The sequence below is a fragment of the Lissotriton vulgaris genome, chromosome 12 (genome assembly GCF_964263255.1).
Source record: "Lissotriton vulgaris chromosome 12, aLisVul1.2, whole genome shotgun sequence".
NCBI classification, from domain to species: domain Eukaryota; kingdom Metazoa; phylum Chordata; class Amphibia; order Caudata; family Salamandridae; genus Lissotriton; species Lissotriton vulgaris.
The window spans coordinates 716670821-716696071 of record NC_141700.1 but is presented as its reverse complement, the minus strand read 5'-3'; the positions used below and the strand labels follow the sequence as shown (position 1 = coordinate 716696071).

The 25251-nt window shown below is 42.2% G+C and overlaps 1 protein-coding gene across 1 annotated transcript in view; it reads left to right on the top strand.

Moving 5' to 3' along the window:
- Positions 1 to 12950, top strand: part of LOC147678103 (uncharacterized) — an 84352-nt gene extending 71402 nt beyond the window's left edge. The window contains exons 8-9 of the mRNA XM_086945962.1: positions 8183 to 8326; positions 12430 to 12950. Coding sequence (XP_086802088.1) covers positions 8183 to 8286 — 104 coding nt within the window. The 3' untranslated portion in view covers positions 8287 to 8326; positions 12430 to 12950. The remainder of the gene's footprint in view (positions 1 to 8182; positions 8327 to 12429) is intronic.
- The last annotated feature ends 12301 nt before the right edge of the window (positions 12951 to 25251 follow it).

The following is a 25251-nucleotide window of genomic DNA, read 5'->3' as shown; positions in this document are numbered from 1 at the left end:
GGAGAGGAACCACACCTCACTGCGGACCCAGCACACCCAAGACTAGACCACAGCAACTGCACCTCAACAACTCGAGGAGGACGACTGTGCCGGACCAGCCAAAAAGCACAGAGCAGACCCTGGGAGAATCAAAAGCCCCGTAGAGGGCAAGCACCAGCTAGGCGGAGAGGCACAACCGCCGCAGATGTGAACTTCCCACACAAGACAAACCGTCCAGAGACAAGAGGACTATGGACCCAGCCACACCGCCCAGGGGCGCCATACCCCGGAAAAAAACAGCCCACAACCCGGGAACCAAACCCAGGAGGACGGGGAGGGTGGCAAGAAGCAACTCGCCGGAACATACAGGCAGCCCACCAGAGCTGTGGCCCCAGTGCCAAAAACAGAGGCACAAATACAGCACCCCCCAACACGCCAGGCGCGCACAACGAGTAGGCATGTGAACCCCCGCAGCAGGGAGGCCAGCGAACCCAAACGACCAGGACCATGCCCCCAAAGGAATGCACCAGGCAGCGCTACCCCCCGGAACACCCCCAAGTGCAGGAAAAAGAGCGAACCGCTGCCCCACAGTGGGACAGGGGCAGGCGGAGCAGGGCCACGCCGTAAGCGGACAACCCCACAGGCTAACGTGAAGGAAGTGACAGACACGGACAAACATAACACTGCGTCCGCACCAGCCCTGCCGAAACACACCGGGCACCGGCAACGGAAAAGCCAGCTCTCATCCCAAGAAGATGCCACTGCCCCTGACACAACCACAACTCATCCCTGTCCAACATGCCACAGGGAGGGTGCGTGCGAACACGGAGCCACCAGTATGAATCACTGGAACAGCAAGGGAAGAGAGGTCACACTCATGCTCGGGGAGTAAATCAGCACCTTCACTAACCATCTGTGAAGCAGTGAGCACAGGCCTTCCGAACCCTCTACAATGCAACAGTAGCTTCCCCACTCCCGCCGGATGAGACAGTCACGCATTCTAGCGAGCCGTGGCCAGAAACACATAGAGCCAAGTGCACAGTCCAGGAGACCAACCCGGGAGGGCAGGCTCCAAATGAAAGCAGCTGCAGACACCAGCCTTCCTGCCACAGCCTGTCACCAGAAGAAACAGCCAGGCAATGGCTGCAAACAGCATCGGAGGCATTGAAAGGGAAACCATGGACACCGCACCCTAACCCCAGCAGCAACAGTAAAAATGGGAAAGGAAGAAAACCGGCATGCGGCACTCACCTGGAATGGGGGCCAACCCTAGGAACATGGCCCCTACCCCAATCGCCCACACTCCAGGAGACCGTCCAGGAGACTCCAAACGTTGCACGCATCACCCGGCCAAGCTCGGAAGACGAATCCGTGACCCGGAAGAAACCAGGAGACCAAGCCCCAATTGCAAAGGGCCGGGAGGTCAGGCAAGAAACCTGCTCCAACAGCAGCTGACTCCCAGCAAGCCTGGCAGGCTGGGAGACAACCCTGGTAACACTGTGCCCACACAGCCAGGCAGATGGGCGGGGGGAGGAAAGAAGCACCACCAATCCTGTCCAGCAGGAGCAGATTCAACACATCCACATCCATTCTGTAGACAGACAGACAAAATTAACAGGCGGGATGCTGGGTAAGTACTGCTTATGTACACCCCGTGGGAGGGGCAGTATTAGGGTCCCTATTTCTGTCTGGGGAGGGTTATCTCCACTTTGTAAATGAATGGGACGAGGACATAAGGGACCTGGGGTAATGAGGCTTTCCCATAGCTTTAATGTGAGAATAGAGGACAGGCAATACTTGAATTGAAGGCTAGAGTGTTTTTTTTAGTAAAACAGGAAGAATGGCGCTCAAACTGATGTGCCTAGTGTTCCGTATGTATCTGAGCAAATACGGTGCTGCCAGGTCGCGGGATTTACCCGATAACCCCAGGATGTGTGTGAGTCAAGAGATCCACACTGTAGAATAAGCACAGTCCTGGGCACATGTTGTGAGGATATTTCAAAGATAGTACAATTGTGATCACGTATTAACAATGCGGAGGTAGGCACCGGTGTAAGTTTTAGAAAAAGTTATTTATCACAAGGCAAGGACTGTAATAAATCCAAACAACCAGCCGACACGTCTTTCCTCACAAGGAACGGTCCTGTGACTCTTCAGGGCTGTTCCGTGTCCGTACACAGTAGGAGAGCAGGTACCAAGTAACCGGTGATAATTCCAACCCGGTGTAGGGTGTTTACTGTGCAAAAGTAAATGGATTCTGGTCTCTGGAGACTGTTGAATAGACCTGCGTCCGGGTGAGCTTTTTAGATATGGTGCCACTTTATACTCTGATCAATTTGTAGAAGGCATCTGTTGGTTTTTGGTTTAACCCAGTCAGACTGGGTTGTAAAGTATACTGCCTCTTAAATGGCTTGGGGTCTTCCTACTCTCAGCATAGGTTTTCTATAATTTCAGATGAGTATTAAGATCGTGAGGAATGGCGCACTGGTCAAATGCCACCCAGCTTCGTTCTTTGGACCTGCGAGAGCTGCTAGCGCTCCCGAGAAAAGAAGGAACGTGCGATACAGTCCAAAGGGAGAATGTTGATCACTAAATTTGTGTGTCACAACTTGCCAAATGCATATAACAAGCATCGGATAAGCCAATAGGTCTGCTTAGAACTAAAACTGTTTAGAACAGTGTTTTCCAAAGTGTGGGTACCGATCTACTTATGGGTCAGGAGATGATATTATTGGGCAGCGAATGTCGAGCAAGGAGAGGTTATGGCAGCGGATTTATTTTAGGATGAACCAATATGTCATTGAGGCATATCAGTAATAGTAGACCATAGTGGAGAAGTGTGGCTCACTGGTCAGAGCGGCAGACTCTGAAGCAGAGATCAGGCCCGGGACCAGGGTTCAAGTCCTTGGGCTCAATGTCCGCGGACTCGATAATTCTTGCCTCGGCGCCTACTCTAATCATGGGTCCCACGCTGCAACTCTGGGCAATAGCTTGCTTAATCTCCGCAACGGCCCCTACACCACTGGGATGCCTGGCTTCACCTTGGGGGTGCCCAGGAGGGCATCTCACAGTGAGAGCCAGGAAGGGTTCCGCAGCGTTATACAGCGCCGGGACGCCCCGTTGGGGCAGCTGTGCGCTTTACAAAGTACACTACATACATTGCATTGAGGATACACAACATATTATGTATCGGACAATATTACTGATGTCGATGGCACTCTGTCTGTTTTATTGTGCAGCAGGCAGTGCACTTTTAAACAGACCTGTTGCCAGGATTAGGAGTACCTGTTTTTAAGCAATTCATAAATGAACTGCTTCAAAACTCCATTTAAGTAGGCCCACCATTGGGAATCCCACCATTGGGAATGATTGGGACACATTTAAGGTGGGGGTAAGAGGTGAGACACTTAGCTACTCTATCGCTAAACAAAGGAAGGACAAAATAGAGAGCGAACGGTTAAATAATGCCCTGAGATTAGCTGAGGCGAGATTGGAGCAGGCCATAGTAGATCAGCACGAGTATAACGAGCGTGTATTGGAATTAACGATAGCAAGGGCAGAGGCTTTAGAAGGGGTGGCAATCAAAGCTGCCAGGACATACGAAACACAGAGAGAAAGGTGCTACGAATTCAGTGAAAAGATAGGACATACTTTAGCAGCACGTACAAGACAAAGGGTAGCCAAGGGTGAGATTAAGGAAATAAAAGATAATGCGGGGCGCTTAATTACGGATGAGAGGGGGATAACAGAGGTATTTAGGGAGTATTATAGTAAATTATACAAAGAAGAACAAACTCGGGACAGGGGGGAGATAGCGGATTATTTACAGAATATTCCGGGTAAAGTGCTAAATAGCGAGGATAGAGATTTTCTGGATGCTGATCTGAGGGATGAGGAGATTAATGAGGCCATATTGGGTTTACCAAAGGGGAAAGCAGCTGGCCCAGACCTGATACCAGGAGTGTTTTGTAGGGTATTCCTTCCCTCCATATTTAAGGATCTAGCAAGAACATTCAGGGGGGTGCAGCAAGGGCAGGCGATTCCGGTAAGCTGGGCTGGGGCGGACATCGTAATCATACTTAAAAAAGGGAAGGATGCAACAGAACCAGGGTTGTACCGCCCCATAACACTAATTAACGCGGATACCAAAATATTTTCGAAGATACAGGCAGCTAGATTTGCTAAAATAATAACTCAACTGGTCAGCACTAATCAACATGGCTTTATACCACAAAGGGGCACTACATTACACGTCTGGAAGATGATAACACAGGAAGTAGAAGGGAACCCTATGGCAGCCATGTTATTGGTTGCAGAAAAAACCTTTGACAGGGTGGCGTGGGAGTATCTGTGGGCAGTTTTAAGAAGGGGGGAGTAGGTGAAGTATTCGTAAGAGTTATACAATCACTTTACACAAATCCCACTGCTTGTGTTAGGGTAAATTCAGGCGGCACTAGACCTCTGGCTATTACTAGGGGAACGCGGCAAGGATGCCCTTGCTCACCCCTCTTTTTCGCTATGTACATTGACCCCTTGATACGAAGATTTGAGCAGAATGAACAAATTATTCCGCTAACTACCAGGATGGGAGACATTAAAGTTCTAGCATATGCAGATGACATTGCGGTCATCACACCTAGCCCAATAGATGCAATAAGAGAAATAGAACAGGAGGCAGATCAGTTTGGTCGAATAGCGGGGTATGCTCTGAATAAAAGTAAGTCACAAATTATAAAGAACGCTTACACAATATGTACAGATGCACGGTGGTTGTTGAGGGGGTGTACTTGGGTATTAAGATCACGGCAGAACTAGAAAAATTGGTGGAAATTAATATTAAGCCTATTATTACGAAAGCAAAAAAGGACCTGGACAGGGTAAATAATTTACATATGTCCATAGTAGGTAGAGTAAACTACGTAAAAATGAATCTGCTGCAGAAATTTTTGTATTTATTTAGAACTATTCCGCTGTTTTTAGTATGATTTGGTTTAATAAGGTGGAGAACATGGTAAATCGATTTGTGTGGTCCCAGGGGAAGACAAGAAGAGCCCTGAAATATATGTCTTTACCACGGGACAGGGGGGGATGGGCATTACCAGATCTTAAAATGTATTATTGGGCAGCAGCATTGCAGCAAATGACTGGTTTGTTGGGAGGAGCTGAGAGGGAAACTGAAAATCCTACAGGGTCAACAGAGGTGTACGGGATAATTCTCGGCGATAAGACAAACAACGTCCTCCTTAGATACTCGGAGCCAAGCTATTTTAAGCGAACCAGGTTTAAGACATTAGAAGCGGCAGACAAAATATGGAAATCGTTTAAGAAAACTTTTGGCTTAGGGAGGTTCCATGCATATACTAGAATAATAGAGGATCCTATGCTGCAACCAGAAATATTTGCCGACACTATATTTAGGGAATGGGCTCGTTCAGGAATTAAAAATATGGGGGACCTAATAGTGGAATCAGGGGTACGGCAATTCACAGAAATCCAGCAGGAATTTGGTGTCAGCAGTAGGACTTTTTTTTAAATATTTGCAAATAAGAAGCTTCCTAGGTAATAAACGGGGTGGACCGATGGGCTTTAAAGGAAATTCGATTCTGCAGATGGTTGAGGGGGCAGAACCCTGTACAATTAAAAGATTACATGCAGAACTTATAGAGCATCGAGGGGATGATCTGGAGAAATACGAGACTAAATGGAGGGAAGCCCTAGGAGTATCAGAGGGAGTATTCTTAAAGTCACTAAGGTTAGGAAGAGAAACCCTTTGCTCGGCGGCGTTGCAGGCACAACACTATAAGACTCTATACAAAGTGTATTATACCCCAGCCAGAATACCCAGTGGGGAGGTACACAGGGGATTAGATGCCCAAGGTGCGACAGCATGGAGGCAGATATACTGCATATGTTTGCGGGGTGTCCAAACCTCTCTCCATTGATAGAAAGCATTGAATCATTCTTTGATAAATCGTTGGCATATAAATTGAAGCTGATACCAGAAGTAATACTATTAGGAGTAGAAGGGAGCAATTCGCAATATCAAGATGAGGGCTTCATATTTGTGGCTATGGCTGTTCTACGCCTATGTATAGCAACTGCATGGAAAGATAAGACACCACCCCCGTTCCAGCACTAGCTGGCTAGGTTATTGTGCATCCACAACATAGAGAAAGCTATTTATGCCAGAAGGGGGAAAAAGGGCAGAGCACTTGGTTTGCAATTGTGGAAGCCTATTGCAGATTGGAAAAGAAGGATGGCAAATGTTTTGGGGGGTGAATAGCTAGAGGTGTCCATTTGTACTCATGTTTGTACTCATGTTTCTTGTTTTTGCCTCTTCGGTGGTTTAATCTGTCCTCTTTCTTTTGACGATTTCTGTTCTTGATTCTTGTTCCCCTTTTTGTATCTTGATTATCGTGCTTTTGAGCTCCTTTCTTTATTAATTTGTGTCTCACTGGCTTTATTATATTGATTCCTTTTCATGTATTTTCTTCTAAATCTGTTTTTCTATAAGACGTATAAATTGTGGAAGTATGTAATGGAATCCCTTTTTTTATTTTTATTTTTTTATTACTTGATTATTTAGAAGTATACCTGCTGTTAAAGGATATTGTCTGGTGCGGGGGGGGGGGGTAAAATGTGCTGTGAAAATTGTCAATAAAAACATTTTTTTTTAAAACAAACTCCATTTAAGTAGGAATTGGCCACAGTCTATTCATTTTTCCCTGAATACTCTAATTATATTCCCATTTTAGATATTTTAGAGCAAATACACTGCGGCTTAAAATAGTGCTATTAGGAGCACTGCTTTATGTACTCTAAAACATGTTCTTGAAAATGCAGAGTTGATTCCACTTCAGTCTGAAAATCAGTCTGAGACTTGCAGTGTGTTCAGAAGGATGGCTAGGTAGATCCCAGCGCCTGTGGCATTTGGGCCAACAGGGGGGTGCTACACAGACCACAGACCAGCTTGTTATTGTGAAAAAGGCTGCTTTATTGAAGACAGGTGCACCTTGTAAAACAGATTCCTTGGCCTGTGCTGTACAAAACTAAACCTCACTAAATATTTTCTGCCTACCTTAACCCCCACCCCCTCCCCTAAAGTTTCCCCTTTGCGACCATTTACAAACCCCCAAAACTTGCAACTTCATAACCTTTCCTAACCTAGTTGTCTATGTAACCTTCCTATGCTACTTCTGCTTCCTGCGCTACTTCCGCTTCCTGCATGTTCCCAGAGTGACCTACCCCAACCAATAAACTGTAACTGTAAACAGACCTACCAACTATTACCCAGGGAAAAACGCCCCCAAATGTCAAACAAAACATGTACCAAACCCCAGAACCTGCTACAAGCGACAACCAAAAAGTACATGCTTCCCCACCCGGTGCACCTGTTCCCAACAACACGACCACTATGAAAAAATTACTTTTATATCAAGTCCAGCCACTATTTGATGCCCCCCCCCCCTTAAAGACTGGACAGGACGGTGGGAGAAAATAGCTCCCCTGCCCACCCAGCCGGCTGTCGTGTTACTACCACCGAAATGGTGGCTTGTGACACAAACTGTCCAGCTATATATATCCCCCATCCAAAACTAGCCCAGGTGAAGCCCAACAAGCCCAATTGGGCTCTGGCTACACCCCCGGCCCAAAATTCCCCAGGAGGGGCAGGCCTCCCGCTGGTCGTACTGCCCCCCCCCTCCCCCCAAAGCCCTATTATCAGCCGTATTGTGTTGGTGGAGCTGTGGTGCGCATTGTAAGAGAGAATATAAATATAAATGTGCTGTTTAGCTGTTGGTTGTCATTTTTAGGGTGAATCTATTTTTGTTGATTACATGTTGTTCTCATTGCCCACCTGTGAGCGGGGTGTGATGCGGTACCCAGGAAGTGGACACAGTGGTCTAATTAATTTCAGCTCTTGTGTGCTGTATGATCTTTGTGTGACCTAAGGTACAAGAGCTAAGTGAATCTAAGTTGCAGTGGTGTCCAATAAATGTTCGAGAGAGCTGGTTGTATGCCGTATAAGAGTTTCAAGATAAAGACAATAAGATCAATGAAAATCTTAACACGGTTCACGGTTGTCCTGGATGCCTCCAGCGCTCCTTGTTCTATGTCGTGGACCTTATTGGTACTCTTGTTGAGAGATAAAACAATGTTGTTTCCCTCTTGGGTCCTTGATGGAGAGTCTGTGTCTCTTTGACAGATGTAGAACCTGCACAACAGGATGCGCAGATCGACTTCCGGGACAAAGACGCCCAGGATAGTGTGACCAGCATGACCCCACTGATTCACCCTGAGAAAACGTGAGACTCGACCTATGGCTGATGGAAAGCATGCCTCACGCCAGGTACTGTTACAATGCACTTCAGTCTTTAATTCAGAAACACCAGAATCTTCTAGTACATGGATTCAACACATTCAAGTTGGAACCAGAGCACATGCAACATTCTACTACTGATGCCCCCATCTGCTTCTGCCATGCAAAGTTTAGTTTTGATGAACATATCTAGTGCTGTGAAAACATTGAACTAGGGGAATTCTCACCAACTAAAGGGCTCACAGCACATCAGAGGCCAGAGTACATATATTTTAAAGCAGAGAGTTCATTAAAAACGTTTCTTTGTTTTCATTATTTAAAAGTTTGTGGCTGAATCTCCAAACCAGTGTCCTTTTTTCCTGCTTACACTTGTTTCAAACTCAAATTGGCTCCACTCAGGGTCTCCAGAGTTAAAGAACACTCTGTGAGGCTTGGAATATTACTGCAAGGATGCAGCTGTGAAAATATCAGCTTTCTGACTGGGTAGAAAACATGTCTGCTTTCTAACTGTGTATAGAACATGCCTGCTTTACAACTGGGTATAAAACATGCCTGCTTTCTCACTGAGCAGAGAACATGCCTGCTTTCTAACTGTGTATAGAACATGGGTGCCTTCTAACTGGGTATAGAACATGCCTGCTTTATAACTGGGTATAAAACACGCCTGCTTTCTCACTGGACAGAGAACATGCCTGCTTTCTAACTAGATAGCGAACATGTCTGCTTTCTAACTGTGTATAGAACATGTGTGCCTTCTAACTGGGTATAGAACATGCCTGCTTTATAACTGGGTATAAAACACGCCTGCTTTCTCACTGGGCAGAGAACATGCCTGCTTTCTAACTAGACGAGAACACGCCTACTTTCTGACTGGACAGAGCATGTAAAGAACATGTCTGCTATCTGACTGGGTAAAGAACATGTCTGCTTTCTGACTGGGCAGAGAACAAGTCTGCTTTCTGACTGGGCAGAGAAAATGTCTGCTTTCTGACCAGGTTAACCTCAATCTGTCTGTCTATGTTTTGAATCTGAATATCGGTACAAATGAGAGAAGATAATCCATGGCAGCGTCAGATCTCTAGGAGGAGAATTAGACCAATCTACATACCATCCCAATAAATAAGTATATAACTAAATGCAGTCAAACACCATTCGGTCTCCTGGAGTAAAGTGCCTCTGCGCTGACCTTGGAAGATGTATGCATCACCTTCAATGACAGTGGGTGCTGCTTGTCCTGTTATATTTTAATCTTTTTTCTATTATCTGGCTATTTATTGACATACCAACTGTTGAGATCAGTCTCACATTTCTGTGTGAATTAGATGCTAATTCACAGATGTGGTGTATTAAAACTTTGCACACAGGATTTCTTTGTCAAAGATCTAACACAACTTGTTATGAAATAGAGACCAAGCCTCCCATCTCAAACCAGGACTCCTAGCTCAAGGAAAATTGTCTAAACACACAAACTAAGACTGACATCACCGGGAGATTATCCAGTCATACAAAAGCATACTTCCACCTCAGAGAATATGGTACACCCTACACAACAATAATGCAAGCTCAGAGACTGCTTGTCCCATCATAATGGCTGTTCAACTGTAGGAAACTGCCCTCTTATTTACTCTATAGTGTTAAGAAAAAAGGATTGTTCCATCATACAGATTCGTACTTCAACCCGGGTAGAGTGGTCTTACAATGGGAGAATGTTGAACTATCACAGCTGCAGCTTAGAAAGATTTTACATTAACCCAGCTATAATCAATCCATTCAGCTTAGATGGACTGCCCCACCAATCAGAACAAGGCTTTTTCCTAGGGACACCATCCGCCCAATCCAATTTTGCCAGCTCAAGGGAAAAATTGTACACAAATAAAACGCTGTCACTTCTTGAAGACCGGTTTGTTATAAAGACCCATAGTGCTTGATCTGGAAGTCTGTTCTTGAGAAGGAATAGTCTACCTTGTAGACCAGTTGAGAGGCAGCATTCGGCTTTAGACTGTTACTATCTTTCACCAATGTTTCTATCATATATCACCAACATGACCTGCTCGGAAGCACTGAGTGTTCCTTGAGATTGAATCTGCCACCAAATAAGCAAAATCTCCCAAAGACGGAGACCGGTACTTTATACAAATCAGTAGTATAGAGCTGGGAGAGAGCCGTCTACAATATGCTGGAAGATAGCCCAGTGACTTAAGCACAGAGTATTTTGCAGGTCACAAGTTTAGACCCCGGCAAGTTTTACTCTGGGAATACAGTAGGTGGCACATAGATAATGCAAAGTGGAGGATGTATTTTCATATTAAAAAAAACAGACTTTAATACTGTCAATAATACTTTGCACTATGAGAGTCTCTTATCACCTTGCAAAAAAGGCACAGTATCAAAGATACTGGTGCACAGTGCAAAATAATACTGCCTACAGAGAGAAGTACCACCACCCAGACAAGCCAAGGGGGCTACCACCCATATAGGTAGTCTTCCTGCTCAGAGAATGTTCCAACAGTATCCAGATCAGCTGTCCTCCCTCACCTCCCTCCCCCTCCCCCCCCACACAGTACTGGAGCAGTCTGTTTATAACTGAAAAAATCAAATGAAATAACACCACAAGCCAATACTATCTATCAACCAGCAGGCTCACTAGCTCATATAGTCTATCTCCTCTTACGAACCTACGCTATGCCTTGCATCTGCGCACACTACAAACAAAGGCTGTTAGCAATGGTGCTGCTAGTTGGAGACCAAAAAACAGGGTAAATTGATCATTCCACTTACATACACAGGAGGGATCGAGTTCAGCACTATTGCCTACTCAAATAGCCAGGAACACATGTGCCAGAAACCGTTTCATACACACAAATTAATGACGCTCTCACTCAGTATGACCATCACGTAGGCAAAGTTCAAAGACTCTGGCACAATAATACCAACTAGCACCTGAGCTCACATGCGAATGTATGACGTTATAACGCAAACCTGTACAACGCATGCCTTTACAATGCAGTTTTTGCTTCGCAACATCCATAACAACGCATGATTTTACATTGCATGCCATCACAACTCATTTTTAGAATCTACATTTACTATGCATTCCATTACAATGCGTACCATTACAACGCATATTACTCTTAGTGGAACAGTAGGGTAAGTGTTGGATAGTGTAGAAGTAAAAATTACATTTCCCACTCCAGGGAGTGCAACAGTAGGGTAAGTGTTGGATAGGGTAGGGGTAAAAATTACTATTCCCACTCCAGTGAGTGCAACAGTAGGGTAAGTGTTGGATAGTTTAGGGATAAAAATTACTATTCCTCATTACTTACCTTGTATTGTGTTGTAATGACATACGTTGTAGTAACATGCGCTTTAATGGCTGCGTTATAATGGCATGCGATGTAATGCCTGTGTTGTAAAGGTTGTTTCCCTCACATGCTACATCCCAACACAATACCCAAGTATCCCTACTTGAAACTCCATAGAATACATTCAAACCGGGCACCAAGCTTTTCACGACCATAGTGTAGACATACTTTGTGAGCTGTAGTTCGGTTAGATGCCAATACACATAACCTACGGCCTACATTTCATCAAGATCATAAAATCCCAAGTCATCGACCTATAAACCATCCCATGCATAAATGTGTATGTCCAGATCTCAGTGATGTTCTCACATACACCAAACAGCAAAGATATCAAATCCTAAATAACATACCAACACAACCCCCTGGCCCCTAATCACATAAAGGCCATCTCACACAGACAAGACAAGGCGCCTACCTTCAGAAGACAGTATATTAAAAAAAAAAAACACTATAGCCCAGAAAGGTCACCCCATATACGCAAAGCAAAGTCCAGCTCAGCAAAACCCTTATACATAAAACCCAAAGCATGATCTGGGAAAGACCACCTCGTACACAAATGTAAGCCCCAGCACCGCAAGACCATACCAGGAGCTCAAAGTGGACCCAGTTAAGAAAGGCATACCTATATCCACAAGAACCAAGGCTCTAGTTTGGAAAGACTGCCCACACCTTTACATGCTAGTTGATTGTAAGAATAGCATACACAGTGTTTGTTTTACTCTTTCACCTGCACAATGTAACACATTATTTCCTTTGTTTTTTCTCGTATAGTACTGTTGCGCTTCACCTGCTAAATGTTTCTGGATTCTTTCATACAACTCCGTGTTCGTCTACAAGCAATGGCGTACTTGTTGGATTTCTTGCTACTGCCTTACAGGAATGGGAAGGCGAGAGTCGCACTTTACACAGCCCAGAATAGATGCCTCACTAGGCAAATTATTATATCGCCAATAAAATGTACTGAGCAGACATCAAACAGCATTCTGTGAGGAAGCAGCATCATCCTCCTACGATGTTCAGGTGGAATGGAATTCAAAAGAAAGATAATGGACGCAGCACATTCTCAGGACAATTCTTATGAAATGTTATAGTTTCATACCAGCGCGTTAATGAATGGATTCAAGTGAAATGAACACACACATGGATCTAGAACAAAATATCAAATCTGTAGTTTGATCAAGTGCAAGGTGACATTTTCTGGACAATTCCTTTAACATGTTAATCCAAATACACAAGACCCCAGTGGTGTCACCTTTAATGGATTGTGAATAACACTCCAGACTTATAGACTCACAGAGCAGTGTCTCGTATGATCCATTCCTGTACTGAGCAGGATTGGTCTCCCTGCAGATGTGGGCACCTAAGTTACGTATGTTTAAACAAAGTTGTCTACCCAGTCAACACTCTTGACATGAGGACTCCTGGGCACGAAGCAAACAAGACTTTTGAGCAGGGGTGAGTGGCGTAACAGTAGATGTGGTAAGTCCTCAAAAACTGTTGCACAGACTTAAGAGGATACTGATGCTCTGGAGCCAGCACTCTTTCAAGGATCAGCCTTCTCCCTGAAAGGCTATGATGGATCTATTTCAGGTCCTACAGAGGATGCTGATGCTCTGGAGCCAGCACTCGTTCAAGGATCAGCCTTCTCCCTGGAAGGCTATGATGGAGTTGATATTTCAGGTCAAACCTTTGAGGAATTATGTGGCTAAGCCAAAGGCTGAAGGCTACACAGACCCAGGTTTAAACTGGAGTTAAAGACCTTGCAGATTACAGGGGTTTCTCAAAAGATTATCATTCTCAATCCACAGGTGCTTTTAACTTGCACAGGGCAACTTTATCCACTTGCAGTTATCTTTTACCAGAAGTTCAACTGTGTCCAATGCGACATCAGTGAGTTTACATAATTGCTTGGCTTTTCGTAAGGCTATCAAGACCCACCTTTTACCTTCAATTTAGGCCTCCTTCTGTCGCCTGCCTCCCGTTCTGTCTGCTATCAGCGCTGGGATGCCCATTTGCTGGGGCAGCTGTGCGCTCTATAAGACACCTTACCGTAACATAATAATTTGAAGCAGTACAACAATTTCATGGTGAGAGTGCATGTCTGTGCATGAGATGTAGGCATATAGTCACATAAATGTCATGAGGGGAAAGTGTACAAATGCTCTACTGATAAAGGTATATTCACATGTTTACTAATACAGTTCAAAGGCCAAATTCCATGTCATAACCATTGTAGAATATCACTTAAATTCTTGCATATCCCATGTAACACTTGGCAGCAGAGACTGAGCTCATACTCGAAGCATATTTAAGGAGATGATGGTCATAGTTTAGAGTTTGGTGGATGGGATACGCCATCACAAACGTGACGGATATCCTGTCGGCCTTATTGTAGTGCCATAGGATATAATGCACTTTGAATGAAGCAGACAAGATATCCGCCGGCTTTGTGACTTAGTAGCCCATCTGCCAACCTCTAAATCAGGCTCTGTGTCTCTGTGCATGAGTTTAACTCCTTTTTCACTGTGTGTTTTTAAAAATCACGGCTTGCAAATCATACACACCAAAAACCCCACGATCTAACTAATTACAGAGATGCTGATATTAATATACTATTTTTTAACATTGTTCGGGGAGGGGGTCGCTGACCCACTCGAGGCGTCATCTCTCAAGCCATTTTCTCTGTATACTGTGTGATGATAATAAATAGCACATTGCTATCTGCTCATCTGTACAAAACCACAGTTAGAGTTCAATTATGGTTATGAAATTAAACCATAACCCCTTGAAATTCCCCAGTTCTGGTAAGTTTCACAAACCGTGGCTCAGTCACTGGGCATGTAAACCATAATTCAGACACCAAATGCAAAGCGCTTAACCTCTTTCATGATGTAAGAAATAGCTTTGCAAATGGCATATATGATTTCACTAGTGACTTCCATTTACTTTATGAATGGTATAGCAATGGATACAGTATCATATCTTTTTGTGTATATGTTGTGATTTAAAGACCAAGGAACAGATGTGGGTAAATAGCATTTACCGATTAGAAAATACAGAATTTTACTGATTCGGTATTTTCGAATCGGTAAATGCTACGTAGCTAATCATTGGGTAAAAATTACCAAATCGTTAAGATTCGGTATTTACCAAATCGGTATTTACCAATTCGCTAATTGCCATTCATTCCTATGGGCCTGGAGGCCCATAGAAATGAATGTCAATTACCAAATCAGTAAATATCGATTCGGTAAAAGGGGGAAAACATTGAAGGTTGGCAGGGTGTCACTTTGATCCTCTATTGCACCCCTCAATTGTGTATGGGTGCACATGTTGCAGACATACATGCAGACATACATGCCCCAAGGGCATGTATGTCTGCAACATGGCACTGAAGAAATTTGCATAAATTAGCTTTTTGGGGTGTTTTCGTTATTTACCACCAACTTGTAGTTGGTGGTAAATAACGAATCCTAACATGGGATAAGCACTCATTTAATTGCTCCCTCAGTAGGAATTTGGTAATTTACCGAATCGGTATTTAAGAAATCGGTAATTTACCGATTCCTTAAATTACCAACTCGGTAAATTACCGAGTCGTTACTTTCGGCCCCTACATCAGAAAAGCCTATTACCGGTCGGTAACGGCCAAAATTCGTTAATTTCGGCCGTTACCGACCAGTAATAGCCTTCCTACATCTGGCCCTAAGGGCCTGCTTCACAAAAGTAAATAATATTTTTGAGTACTTTATTCCTATTTGCTAGTCGCAAAAATTGAGTTTAAGTTCCTACTAAAACAAATGAAAACAGGAGTAATTCTAGCACTATATATGGCAACAACTAATTCTACAACACCCGCCCATTGAAAATAATTGAGGTAGGGAATTAAAATATAACTCCATAGGAAATATTACATTATTTAAATTTGAAATGTAGATATATATAAATTAATGTTACAAAATATATAAAAAGTGCATATGTATTATTTGATTATACAATATTTTAATAACCTATTTTGAATTTAAAAAATGTAGCATTAAATTGTACTGAAATATATATTTTCATTTTAATAAATTTGTTACATCACTTTTATTAATAATGCATATTAAATATGTATACTTTAGGTGGAAACTGATTTTTGAATTTAAACTTCAGAAAATATAATTTGAATATATTACCTTTTCAATTAACATTTTAATTCAAAATTTAGGATGTATTGTAGCAGTTTTGATATTTGTTCTAATGTTAAAATGTATAAAATGAATTAGCATTAATATTTAACTGAAACGTATCTTAACATTTATTTTCGAGTCAAATAAGCTATTTATTCTTTTTCCCTATACTTTACCATGCAGCAATCTCTGCCCCAGCTGTAGAGTCTCCCTATGGCAAAGTATAGAGAACAATGTAAACGATATTTAACTAGGAAATACATATAAAAATATTCGATATATATATATATATATATATATATATATATATATATATATATATATATATATAAATATATATATATTCAATTTAAATGTTGAAATAATAAATGGTACAGTACTGTTAACTTAATTTGTAACTAAAACTGTAGTGGAAATATATTAAAATGCATTAAAATAATTTTTCTGAAGTTTAAATTTAAAATGAGTTCCCTCCTTAAGAAAAAAATAAATATGCATTAATTAGTAAAAGTGATGTACAGCAATATTCAAAATGTCATAATTTTAATAGCATGTATAGTTATATTAATTTTAAATACAACGTAGGTTCCTAAAATGTGTAATTTTAAAAACAATACGTTGCATAATTGATAATACCACTGATTTCAATAAAAGTAGTTGGAAACAAAATTGAAAGCCCTCATTTTGGGACTGACAAAGGGCGTAATGGCCTGTAATCCTGTATTTGGGAAATGCAAATACACATGGTCCTGGTACTTTCATGGGCAAGATTATATTTACCCACAAATTAGCAACATTGATAGGGTTGAAAGGGTTCATAAGTCCTTTTGGAATGAGGCCCAAAATAATAAATGGCTAAACCTATTCAATTGCAGAAATAGGTGTGTAGAAATAGAACTTGTGCCATGGTACAACATAATTGGAGGAGGCATTAAGAAAGAATGCACTTTGCTGCTGTTCTTGAAATCAGTGCAATTTATAAAGAAAGTGAATCAAATGTATATTTGCCAATATTACCAATAGCCAATGGTTGGCCATGTGTAGTGCTTTTTTAGTAGTTTGTTTTTTGTAAAACTCTGCTCAAATCTAAAGCAATTTGAATTCTCTGGCCAGGGTCCCAGCCATTTTTCCATCTCATCCTGACGTCTGATGTTAACTTCTATAATGACAGTTGTAATAGAGAAACAGTGGTGGAAGGAATTAAGTATTTTTTTTACTGTGTGGTGTAAAATGCAGAAAATTAAAATGGGAATTTTGTCAAACTCCTATACTTTTTTGTATATGTGTATATACCTCAATCCTACAAAAGACAATAAGCAAAATGTATACATTTTTTAATATCTTCCTCTGGAGTGTAGTAAAGCTAAAGTATTTTGTTCTATGCATACATTTAACATATCAGACAGTGGTTTTTAGAATACTTTCTTTTTCGCAAATGTAAAAGGTTTTAAACTTTGTCATCGAACATAATGAATAGCATCGGACAAAATGGGCCAGTCCGGTTGCTTGTGAGTTACAATAAACTTAGCCATGTTATGTTATTATGTTCAGAATGTCTTGCTACCCAAAGATCATAATGGCAAAGTCTTGAGTAGTAGTGCCAATAGTAAGTGGTAGATGAGCAATTTGGCACTGAGAAACCAGCCATGCCTATAGGCTCAGTGCGCCAGAGCTCTAGGTCGTGGCTTGTTATGAACAGTGTTTATTATGAACCATGACTGAGATGTTTGGAGTTTAGGGGTAAGGCAGTGCGAGTTTTCTCACAGCACCGATTAGAGGGAGCAATATTAAATAAAATGCTTGGCACGCATGCTATAAACAGTAACTAAATTGCTGTCATGCATTACACTAACATCATAAAGAGAAACTTTAGCATTTTAAAGTTAACTTTAATACAATGCATGCTAGCAATTTAGTTAGTGTTTATACATGTTTAAATATTTGAAGTAACATATTTACTTACCTACTGCCTGCATGTCCTCTGTTCCTGGCGTTCTTCTCCAGTCTTCCGGAGCCCTGGAACAAACGTCCTAACTCACCCAGACGCTGCTCTCATGCAGGGAACCTCCAGGATTGGTTGAAGGAGGCTGGCTCAGCACTCTTTCAGGTACTGGGTGCCTGTGCCTTCAGCTGGCAAAAGTGACATGCGCACTTAAAATTGCTGGCACCACTCCTTTCTGCTGCCAATCTGTAGCAATGGCACCGCCCTGTCCTCACAGCTTTTTCTGCCAGGGGAAAAAATAAAATTCAACTCAGTTTACCATTTTATTTTTCACTTTTGCTGCACCAGCAGTGGTAGTGGGGCACCACTCAGCCCTTATTGGGCGCAGCCGCCTTCTGTCTAACATATAATTGCTTACACTCTACTTCATAAATGATGTGTTTCATGAAAACAATAAGGTAAATATGTTAAAAGAGAATGTGGATTATTTCAGGCATCCATCGCCTAAGATAAGCATGGCAAAATGAGGGCCATTTAAAGACTTAAAATGTAAATATGGCACTCTTTATAAAGAAAGGGTGTTACTTTTTTTTTTAACTCATCCTAAAAGTAAACAAAATTAAGATGCCACAGAATTGTTTCTTATTTTGCATACCCGATTTGATGCAGCTCAGTGGTTTGCTGGAAACTAATACTTGTTGGTCCTGCAAAACAGGAGTTGTGTCAAGCATCTGTTGACACAGATTCAATGAGAATCCTAGCTCTCGCTGCACTCTCTGTAGATCCTATGTGTGTTGAGATACCTTACAAGAGAAAGAAGAGGAAAAACCAGGAAGCCAGTAGGACATGGGCACTTGATGGCTGGAGAAGGCAAAGCCTTGCCTGTAGTATAGGTTGCAAAACCTGGCCTGGAGTGTAGGTAGCTGGTGGTTGGACACAACTCTTACTCTGGAAGGTGTGCGGAAGTAATCTGTATTAATATTGCAGAAGGGAATTGCACTAATATCCAGCCACAAAAGGGCAATTGGTTTCAGAGTTTAATTCCGCTGCTGGGCTAAAAAAATCTAAAAATTGTTACTAGACCTCAAGGTCTAGTAACTTAAAAAATCTACTTGACCAAACTGTAATGCACTTGACCTCTGTGAGCAAATGTGACAAGTTGACAAGCTTTAAAGGCATTTTTATTGCTCATTCACTATGTGAGCTATACAAATGCCTTTAAATCTTGCTTTCTTGTTACATTTGCTCTGCTTTCAGAGACAGTTGTCAAAAGTCAGTTTGTCTTCCTACTCGCCAGAAAAGGGTGAGTAGGAGCTAAAAGTAGCTTGCCCTAATTAAATCTGGCTTGCAAATGTGAGCAAGAGTGGATTTTGCAAGCTTTGCACTGCACAGGCCAGTGTGCTTACCTCAACTTTGAGTGGGTGTACCGGTCGGGAAAGCAGACTTCAACCTGGAAACTGGCAATGCCGCCCATGTCACCCTGGCACCGGAGAGCATAGTAACAGCAGTTAGTCCAACTCCTGGCCCTACAATTACCAAACAGAGTAACAAGGCAGGGATAATGAGATGGCCAAACAGACAGTAGTAACAAAGGTGCAGGACAACAAAATGCAGGAATACAATGAAACCATGAGTCATTGTCTTGCAAAGGTATCATACCAGTGTGGCTGTTAAATACCTCTCTGTCACTAGTGACCTGGAAATGCATTGCAACCTGGAAGTCCGGTTAGCGTGTTAGTTTCCTAACTTTGAGTGACTTGTAGGAGTTGATTTATTCTGAAGATGTTATGCTTGGCCTTACTTACTGACTCTTACCCCTTTCATTATTTTAGGCCAGAAATCCTGACTAAAGAGACCTATGTTCATGTCTTTTGTGTGTGTGACGACTCATTTTCATTTTGGTCTGAGGTCAATTAGGAATGTAATACTCTTTAAAAAAAATAACTTTTAAAAGCCCTTCCTGCTGTATTTAAAATTAAACTCTGTTCCCTAGAAACACAAAGAATTTGAATAAGAACGTTGCGTTCTGAAACCAAGATTTATTCGAACTGACTGAATTAAAAAATCTTTGTGGCAGCGGGTTCAACTTGAGAAGCAGAAATTCAGTTTTGGAACTTAGAGCACTTTTATTACTCCATGGGCTCCTATGTTAAAAACTGTTCTGTCTGTGATTCTGTTCTGATACACAAAGGCTCATCATCTATTTTCCCTATTTCTCATCCTGTTTTGGGTTGACCATTTTCTGTGTACATTTTTAAAATTATGATGGCAATCAATATTTCGGACAAATATCACTTATGTTTATATTTTTATAGGAAACTTCCGTGCTTAGTATAGGAAACTTCCGTGCTCAGTATAAGGCTATTTGAAATGCAAATTCTTCATTGAAATGTGTGAATGTATAATTTGTCAACTCTTTGAATGGCGTTACCGCATTGTTGATTATCATCTGTTTACTTGTGGATTTATTATGACTCATTCAATTTTAACAGCATAGATTTTGACTTTGAAGTGTAACAAGGTTTGAATAAGAGCAAAATATGGCATTCTGTTTAGGAAAATGGATGCTTAAAATTCTACTAAGGATTATTGAACACAATTCCAGGACTGAAAATATCCATGGTTGGATCTAAAATGAAAATGCCAATGCTTTTTCAGAATGAAGAATGCCTAAAAACCTAATTGATGCCAATAACTATCTTTTAACCAAACACAAAAAAACTGGAAACTAATTGTATGTATTTCTTGCTTTTGACATAATTAACTTCTCTTTCTTGGCCCCTTAATTTTTCTGTCTCTATTTAGCATCTTTACTCTTGTTTCCTCTTTTTTCTTGTCTTTTACTTCAATATTATCTGTGTTCTATGTGCATTGTAGGGGATTGTTCAGCGCTGGATACTTACCCTCAGTCCTGGTCCGGGTCTTCTGTGGTAAGAGCAACTGTTTCCGGATACCATGATATCACCACATGCTAGAAATTGTGGCTGCGAAGTGTCCTTGTGAAGCTACCACCTTCTCAGAAGGAAAAAGCCAAAGGAGTAAAGAAAACTCCTTGCTGGATGAAGACTTCAAAGAACTGATGAAAATCAAGAATCAAAGCCCAACACAATTTTTTCTTGAGCAGTGAGTCCAGGCCATCCAGTAGAGGTCGTTATGGTAATGACCGTAGGAGCATGGCTACGGTCTGATGCACCCTCCAACCAGACTGAAGCTCTTATATGAAAAAAGAACAGGATTATGAAATGAAGTCTAACACCACATGACAGGAAACATAATGAACTAGGAAAAGCAGGAAGAAACCAAGGAAAAAACAGCCAAGATGAAAAAGAAAAAGGAGCAAAATCCAAACTGGACTATCTTTGGAGTAGCTCTGAAAGGCAACTGCAAACCATTAGGCAGGTGATTGCGTTTTAGGACTGCCTGAGAAAAGAGCAGCGACCAGGCGTATGAGGGATGGCAACCCCCCATGAGTGAGACCGCAGTGGACATCTTGCAGCTTTTCTGAGGCCTGCAAGATAACATGCGTCTTGGGGGCTCAGACGGATGACACTCCACATCCCCAGGAGGGAGCCAACTCTACGGCTCCAGCAGGGAGCCGGGTTCACCAAATTATCAGCTGGGCAAGGTGATGTTAGTAAGTCCATCAATGCCAGACCCCATACACAGACCAAGGGATGCTCTCAATCGGGTATCCAATTTCTAGTGGAAGTGACCCAGGAAAGGCCACATGCACCTGACTCCTGAAGGATACATAAATCAACGATGGATTCTTATTTGGTACAGTCCTAACCATCAAGTGCAGACTTGCAGTATGCACTCCCCTGATTGCTGAAACAAGGAACAAGGTATAAAGTAATATGCTGGCATATACTATGAAATTCAAATTGAAAGGAATTTATTGAGCGCACAGTGACCAAGCGGTTTCTTGGTGCTAAAGGACGGAGGTAAAAGGAGAACTGCTCACTCAGCGAGGGCTTGTGAAAACAACCAGGTTTTCAGGAAATAAGCTGTAGTTCTAATAGTGAACGGTAAGGAGTATCAAAAAGCAGGGGCCAGATAGGAAAAGCACCGGCCACCATGTTTCTTCCTTTTAAAGCGGGGGACACGCAATACATTTTTAGTGGAGGAACGAATTTCAAGGGTGGGAATGTAAGGCTTGAGTTTGGTAGACACAAATAAAGGAGCACATCCAGCTAATGCCTTAAAAATCAGGCAACCCAGCTTAAACAAAGAGTGTTCAGTGAGGGGTAACCAGTCAAGGGATTTAAGAAGGGGAGTGATGTGATGGAATTTAAGGAAGTTTAAAAACTAGTCTTGCGGCTTGATTTTGAATAGGTTGAAGACGGCTAAACTCGTAGGAGGGTATACCGACATAGAGCATTCATGTAATCCAGATGCGAGATAACCATAGCTAACAAAATCGATTTGAGTGCCTCAATGGAAAAGAAACGAGAAATCTTGTGTATAATGCACCAATTAAGAAAACATGAGGACACTACAGCGCTGACTTGGTGATGCATAGAGGTCACTGCTGACTGATGCCTAAGCTTTTGACAGTGTGAGAAGGGGAAGGGGGAGAACCAAGGGAAGAGGGCCAGAAGGTAGAATACCAGGGACTAAGGAGACCACCGGTAAGGACCAGCTCGGTCTTATCTGGATTGAGCTTAAGATGGTTCATCCTCATCCAGTCGCTGATAAAGGTCATGATAGATTGAAAATTGAGAATGGAAGAGGGGGAGGAAGAGATCTTAAAGATAAGCTGGAGATCGTCCGTGTAATTAAATACGGTGACGTCCAGTTTGTGAAGGTGCCAAGATAAGAGGAAGAAAATAAATATTGAAAAGAAGGGGAGAAAGAGAAGAACCCTGAGGGACACCACAAGTGACTGGGCAGGCTGTGGCTGAAAAACCAGCTAACTGACCTGCCTGATAACGGTTCTCCAGAAATGAGGCAATCCAAGCCAGGGCGGATCCCCGTAGGCCAGCACTCTCGACACGTTCGACCAAAATAGCATGGTCGACCATGTCCAATGCAGCCGAGAGATCCAGGAGGACCAAGGCCTGAAAGGAATTCACGTCGGACCCATGTCTGAGTTCATCAAGAACCGTAAGAATGACGGACTCAGTTGAATGCGCATGACGAAAGCCCGCCTGATGAGAGCCCAAAAAGTTAGAGGTCTCAATAAACTGGCTTAGACAAGTTGTAACGTGGCTCTCTAGAAGCTTCCCCAAAAAGGGGAGTAAAGAAATAGGACGAAAACTAGTAGGGAGGGAGGGGTCGGCCACTGTCTCCTTCAAAATAGGTATAACTTTAGCAGATTTGAAAAGGTCAGGGACCACCCCTAATGTGAGAGAGTTGTTTAGCAAAGAAAGGGGGGATCAGGACAGACGGAGAAGACCTCCTTCAGTAAGTAAGCTGGACAACTATCAGTAGGGGAACCCGATTTAATTTTGGAAAGCAAAATAGAACATTTTTCCCTGGAGATGAGAGGAAACTGGTCCAAAGATTGGAGGTTGGGCTTGAGGAACAGGGAAGACAAAGTTGGGAGAGAGGGGGGGGATTTTAGCTTTGATAGTAATGATTTTCTCAATAAAATACTCATTGAGGGAATTACAAAGAGCTTGTGAAGGGAAGGGTTTAGGGGTAGCCCTTGTAGATGTAGCAAGGTCTTGAACAATAGAAAAGATGTCCTTAGATTTATTAGAGGAGAGGAGAATTTTAGATGTGAAGTAGTCAGATTTAGCAGAAAGAATAGATTTTTTTTAATCATTGAGTAAGGTGCGATAAATAGATTTTAAAATAGATTTTAAAATGGGGCAGTAGCTATGCCTCCATTGGCGTTCCGCATGCCTTAGAGACAGTTTTTTAATTTTAACTCAGGTGAAAACCATCTGTTAGAATCATGGAGGTGTCGAGTTTTCAGTAACTTGAGGGTTTGCCAGCTGGTCACAGGCAGAAGAAAGCCAATGGTTAACTGCCGTGACCTGGTCATGGAGAGAAGACCCAGCAAGATCAGGATGAGAGGACTGAAGAGAAGAACAAAGAAGGGACTTATCCACATGTCCCCAATTGCGGACCCAGGTGTTGAGAGGAAGCGAGGATTTGCCCATCTCCTTAAGGTCAAAAGTAAAGGAGATGAGATGGTGGTCGGACCAAAGATGGGGGCTAATAGTTGGAGTAGAAATGTCTAAGTTGGCCGACCAAACCTGGTCTAAAATATGACCATGGATATGGGTAGGGGAGTGTATGTGCTGATCAAAATTCAAATTACAAAGGAGGTCAGTAAAATCTTTAGAATGAGGATCCTCCCGGGGGTCAGAAGGCCAAAAGTTGAAGTCGCCTAGCACTAGGAGGCGGGCGTTGTTAACAACTAAAGAGGCCAGGAGTTCCCCAATTGCATGGGTGAAAAGGGGCATATTCTGCGGAGGACGGTAAAAAATGGCACAAATTAAAGGAGCAGTGGTGGAGGTCGATCTAATAATAATGTAATCTACTGATGGAATAACTAAGGAAGAAATCGGCAGGAAATGGAATTTCGAGAGAATAATAATCGCTACGCCACCTCCAGATTTCCCAGCTGGCCGATCAGAGTGCAGGATGTAATAAGAATCAGGGACGGCCGCCAGGATATCAGGTGAAGAATCAGGAGACAGCCATGTTTCGGTTAAAAACAACATATCAGGCCTAACTAGGTCCAAAAAAGAAAAAAGCTCACCATGAACAATGATGCCACTTTCTCACAAGATGTGATATCACAACCATCTCAAAATCCTGGACTTTAATGGTAAGTAGTTTATTGTAAAGTCAAAGCTGGGGTGCATATGGTTCTATGTTTTATGTTTGTAATATGACCATATGATCTTGTATGTGGTGAGTGTGTGTGTGTGTGTGTGTGTATATATATATATATATATATATATATATATATATATCACTTTCATGTCAATGTGGTTATCACTGCAAAACAGCAAATGCCTGAGCCTAATTTTGAAAAATAATGAAAAATAATGCATGTTTTATAAACATTCAATTTTCATTGATACCATGCCATAAAACACAAATTAAACAAATAAAACAGATTTTAAAGAACCTTTGATCTCGTGATAATGATTTGTTTACTTGCCAAGTTAATGTCAGTGATGAAGTGTTACAAATACACTGGTTTCTATCCCATGAAAGAAGGCTTGCCTTGGGTCATCACTGTAGATTTCTGTCAGACATTTTGGATCGTGATCTTTAGGTCTCTCATAGGCAGTGCATGCACTGCCTCTCCGAGGCATTAGGTAATTAGTATTAGTGGTGTAAACTCCACCCATTGCATTTCTATTTGTTTTGTCACTTGCCATTGGTTAAATATGGCATTGCTGTTCTTATGTCACTCATTGATTGGCTGGTGGTCCGATTTGTCATTTCCGTTTTGCTTCCATTTTGTAGGAAGCAGCACCGACCAACTACAGTTTAGGTCCACTGCTAGGCTGT